At 40.3% G+C, this 4,588-nt stretch overlaps 1 protein-coding gene across 1 annotated transcript in view; it reads left to right on the forward strand.

The window, feature by feature from the left end:
- The first annotated feature begins 482 nt into the window (after positions 1-482).
- phkb (phosphorylase kinase, beta) overlaps positions 483-4,588 on the forward strand; it is a 55,034-nt gene continuing 50,928 nt past the window's right edge. The window contains exons 1-2 of the mRNA XM_047819296.1: positions 483-727; positions 2,796-2,913. Of these exons, the coding sequence (XP_047675252.1) occupies positions 483-727; positions 2,796-2,913 (363 nt within the window). The remainder of the gene's footprint in view (positions 728-2,795; positions 2,914-4,588) is intronic.

Raw genomic sequence — 4,588 nt, forward strand, 5'->3', positions numbered from 1 at the left:
TATTATTAATCGTCTTCTTTATGGGTTACTAACTTTTTTAATATTTTAAACCAAATTTTTCATTCAGTGGTTACAAAAAAGGACATTTTAAAAAATTGTTTAACTGCAAATTAAGTTTTTTTTTTTTTTATTAAATTAAAACAAGTTTTATAAAAAGAAAAAAATAAATAAAAACAAATATACATAAACATAATACACCATCCGATATATATATAGGTGTACAACATTATTCAGTACTGAGATACGTTTATTAAAATATAATATATAAAAATATCAAACAGGAAAGACGTTTGTGCTATTTGCAGTCTGTCAAAGTCAAATAATTTATTACAAATTAAATTCTGAACTTGAAATTTGTATTTAATTTTGCGTTAATTATAATTTAATTTAAAAAAATGCAAATTGGATAAAATAATAAAGGATTTTTTTTGTGTAAATTATTTTGTACATTCTCTTTTTAAAAAAGGTTCACATGGTAACTGATGCTTTCCGAAGCCTCGCGTCCTTCGAGAGTCGCGCCGAAGGTTCTGTATCGTGTGCACACCAGCGCAAACTTGTCTAATCCGCTAGTGATGAACGAGCGAGCTGCGTGTCAGCAGGTGGAGGAAAGAGCGTTTGTGTTCGGGCAGAGATCCAGCACGGGGAAGGTGATAAATGTTTCCGCACACTTCTTAAATCATCACGCCGGAGACCCGAACAAAGCAAATGGACGTCATTTTGCTGCCGCGTGAATCATCACTTTGCACTTACGCCGACGTCGTGCCAAATTTCCCCGAGCGAAAGCCCAAAGCCTTTCAGCGGCTCATCGCCGGCCAAGAAAACGTAACGTGAGAGGAATTTTAACTCGCTGTAACACACGGGGCTTTTCATTCCCATCGTACGCTGCATGGCTCTTTAAGTATTCAGTCATTCACTTAAAATTAGTAATAAGTACTAATTCATTACAAACTTTATGTGACTCACAATCTTACGGTGAGGGAAGATTTAATACGTTTTCCTACATTTAGTCACCCCGCTAATGCTTTTAGAACCAATCCTCCGATGGTACCGGTTCTCGGTTCCAGATTTCTGAGTCGAATCGAGGTCGTTGGCAGCGACTCGAGTACTTATGAGCACTTATGTCATCTTTAGTCTTTTAGGGGAGAGTTAATGCAAGATCGAAGCAGAAAAAGGTGGAAATTAGAGAGAAATAAGATTAAGAAACATCTGCACCAGAAAATGCGACGCTAAAACGCTAAATTAGCTTTGAAGCTTTAGACTTGTTTTGACTTTGGGCTTTAAATTAGCGCTGTAATTGCCATCGAGTGTTTTTGTTACAAGCAACATGACTTTCAGAGTGCTAGGTTTTTATTTAAAATCATGACTACAAACTCAACAAGCAGCTGATTTTAATGTAAAAGTTTCCATACGTTCGATCTTTAACATGGATCGAAAGGAATCATTTTAAGCAGACGTTAAAAAATACACGGAGTTCATTTTGTTAGCTTTATTTTGAAATGCAGCACTTAGTGATTTACATGCAGTTTGTTAGCTAAGCTCAGTATCATGATACATACGTGATGAATTTAGATTCTACTAAAGAAATATCTTTATACTACTAGCTGAAGTTATTGCTGAGGTACTTAATGGTATAAAGTTATATATAAAAGTACCATATGTTGGTTGGTGATAATAATAATAATAACCTCCAGGGTCGGGGGTTCGATTCCCACCTCCGCCTTGTGTGTGTGGAGTTTGCATGTTCTCCCCGTGCCTCGGGGGTTTCCTCCGGGTACTCCGGTTTCCTCCCCCGGTCCAAAGACATGCATGGTAGGTTGATTGGCATCTCTGGAAAATTGTCTGTAATGTGTGTGTGTGTGAGTGAATGAGAGTGTGTGTGTGTGCCCTGTGATGGGTTGGCACTCCGTCCAGGGTGTATCCTGCCTCGATGCCCGATGACGCCGAGAAGTTCGGATAAGCGGTAGAAAATGAATGAATGAATGAATGAATGAATAATAACAACAACAACAACAACAATAATAACAATACTACTATTACTATTACTAATAACAATAATACCAATAATAATAATAATAATAATAATAATAATAATAATAACACCAATAATAATAATAATAATAACACCAATAATAATAATAATAATAATAATAATAATAATAATAATAATAATAACACCAACAATAATAATAATAATAATAACAACAATAATAATAATAGTTTTCATTATTTTTCCTTTATTTTATCTTCAATCTCAAGTCATTCAATCCTTCACAGTTACATCATTTTTTTTCTTGCTGCAGAATAACATTTTCAGTTCTTACCTTTCTCTTTACTTTTTGCCTCTTTGTTAATCAATAGAACTTTGTAAAACTTCTCATGTCCAATTGCAGTATTAAAAAAAAAACAGAATGGATCTGATTTGTTCTTACCTGTTTTTTTTTTTTTTTTTTTAAAAATCCAAAATAACCCCACAGTTTATTCTCTGGACATCCTGGGTTTTTTTTTTTTTGGGGGTTTTTTTTTTATGTACATCGATTTTACACCACTTGCACTTATACGGTGCTCGAGCACATTCGCATCCCTGGTGCATGAAGCATTACGTCTGGTTTTCTGAAGCGCTCGGGTCACTAGAGACAAAGCCAAAATGGCAGAAGCTATTCGCTTTGTTTAACTTGAAAGGAGGTTGACTGTGGGTCGGATCAGTTATGGATATTGATATCCTGAACAAAAGATGCTCTTTCGCTCGCTAAGTGCTCAGAAATGGCAGACGTGATGTTCTTTTCCTGACTAAAAAGGGTAACGTCTGAAATCGATCACGCCTCTGATCTGTTCTTGGCTTTCCGTTGTAGTTCCGTGGGACTCGCCAAAGCGGCTCTCGAGGCCATCAATGGATTCAACCTGTTTGGAAACCAGGTAAGAGTTCTTTATTAATACGACTGTTGATTTGTACCTTTGTGAGGATTTGTAATGATCTTACTGTAATAAACGTCTGTATGTAATGATAAACTATAATAAACCCTGCTGGCGTTTAACGGTCTGATGTATGAGGGGATGGAACTTGACTCATGGTGTAAGAATTATTATTAACTTATTTTTCTTATAACAATATTCATCTGTTTAAAAGTGTAGTATTGTATCTGTAGTATTAATTAGTAAATAAAATCAACAGACACCTTAGTTAGTCTTGCACTAGTAACATGGTAGGCCATGACCCATATCCTCTTCTGATTGGCTCAGATGTATTTTGGATGTAAAGTGTTGATACGGTTTAGTCGCACTGGAACAATCACTAATAATGCTTTTTGACAAGTTGTATTTACTCCAGCTCCACCTGTCTATACAGTGGGACCAAAGGTCCAGGGGGTGGACTCAGACTTGATCCAGCTCTTTTACCTTGACAAAGTAATTCCAGGTCCCTGGGGGTGGAGTCAGACTTGATCTAACCCCTTCTACCTGGGCAGAGTAGTCTCAGGGGGTGGAGTCAGACTTGATCCAGCCCCTTCTAACTGGGCAGAGTAGTGTCAAGGGGTGGAGTCAGACTTGATCCAGCTCTTTTACCTTGACAAAGTAATTCCAGGTCCCAGGGGGTGGAGTCAGACTTGATCTAACCCCTTCTACCTGGGCAGAGTAGTCTCAGGGGGTGGAGTCAGACTTGATCCAGCCCCTTCTAACTGGGCAGAGTAGTGTCAAGGGGTGGAGTCAGACTTGACCCAGCCCTTTTACCTTGACAAAGTAATTCCAGGTCCCTGGGGGTGGAGTCAGACTTGATCTAACCCCTTCTACCTGGGCAGAGTAGTCTCAGGGGGTGGAGTCAGACTTGATCCAGCCCCTTCTAACTGGGCAGAGTAGTGTCAAGGGGTGGAGTCAGACTTGACCCAGCCCTTTTACCTTGACAAAGTAATTCCAGGTCCCTGGGGGTGGAGTCAGACTTGATCTAACCCCTTCTAACTGGGCAGAGTAGTCTCAAATGGTCGAGTCAGACTTGATCCAGCCCCTTCTAACTGGGCAGAGTAGTGTCAAGGGGTGGAGTCAGACTTGACCCAGCCCTTTTACCTTGACAAAGTAATTCCAGGTCCCTGGGGGTGTAGTCAGACTTGATCCAGCCCCTTCTAACTGGGCAGAGTAGTCTCAGGGGGTGGAGTCAGACTTGATCCAGCCATTTTCACCAGGGCAGAGTAGTCTCAGGGGGTGGAGTCAGACTTGATCCAGCCCTTTTTACCTGGGCAGAGTAGTCTCAGGGGGTGGAGTCAGACTTGATCCAGCCCTTTTACCTGGACAAAGTAATTCCAGGTCTGAGGGGGTGGAGTCAGACTTGATCCAGCCCTTTTTACCTGGGCAGAGTAGTCTCAGGGGGTGGAGTCAGACTTGATCCAGCCCTTTTACCTGGACAAAGTAATTCCAGGTCTGAGGGGGTGGAGTCAGACTTGATCCAGCCATTTTCACCAGGGCAGAGTAGTCTCAGGGGATGGAGTCAGACTTGATCCAGCCCCTTCTACCTGGACAGAGTAGTCTCAGGGGGTGGAGTCAGACTTGATCCAGCCCCTTCTACCTGGACAGAGTAGTCTCAGGGGGTGGAGTCAGACTTGAT

The sequence above is a fragment of the Tachysurus fulvidraco genome, chromosome 1 (genome assembly GCF_022655615.1).
Source record: "Tachysurus fulvidraco isolate hzauxx_2018 chromosome 1, HZAU_PFXX_2.0, whole genome shotgun sequence".
NCBI classification, from domain to species: Eukaryota; Metazoa; Chordata; class Actinopteri; order Siluriformes; family Bagridae; genus Tachysurus; species Tachysurus fulvidraco.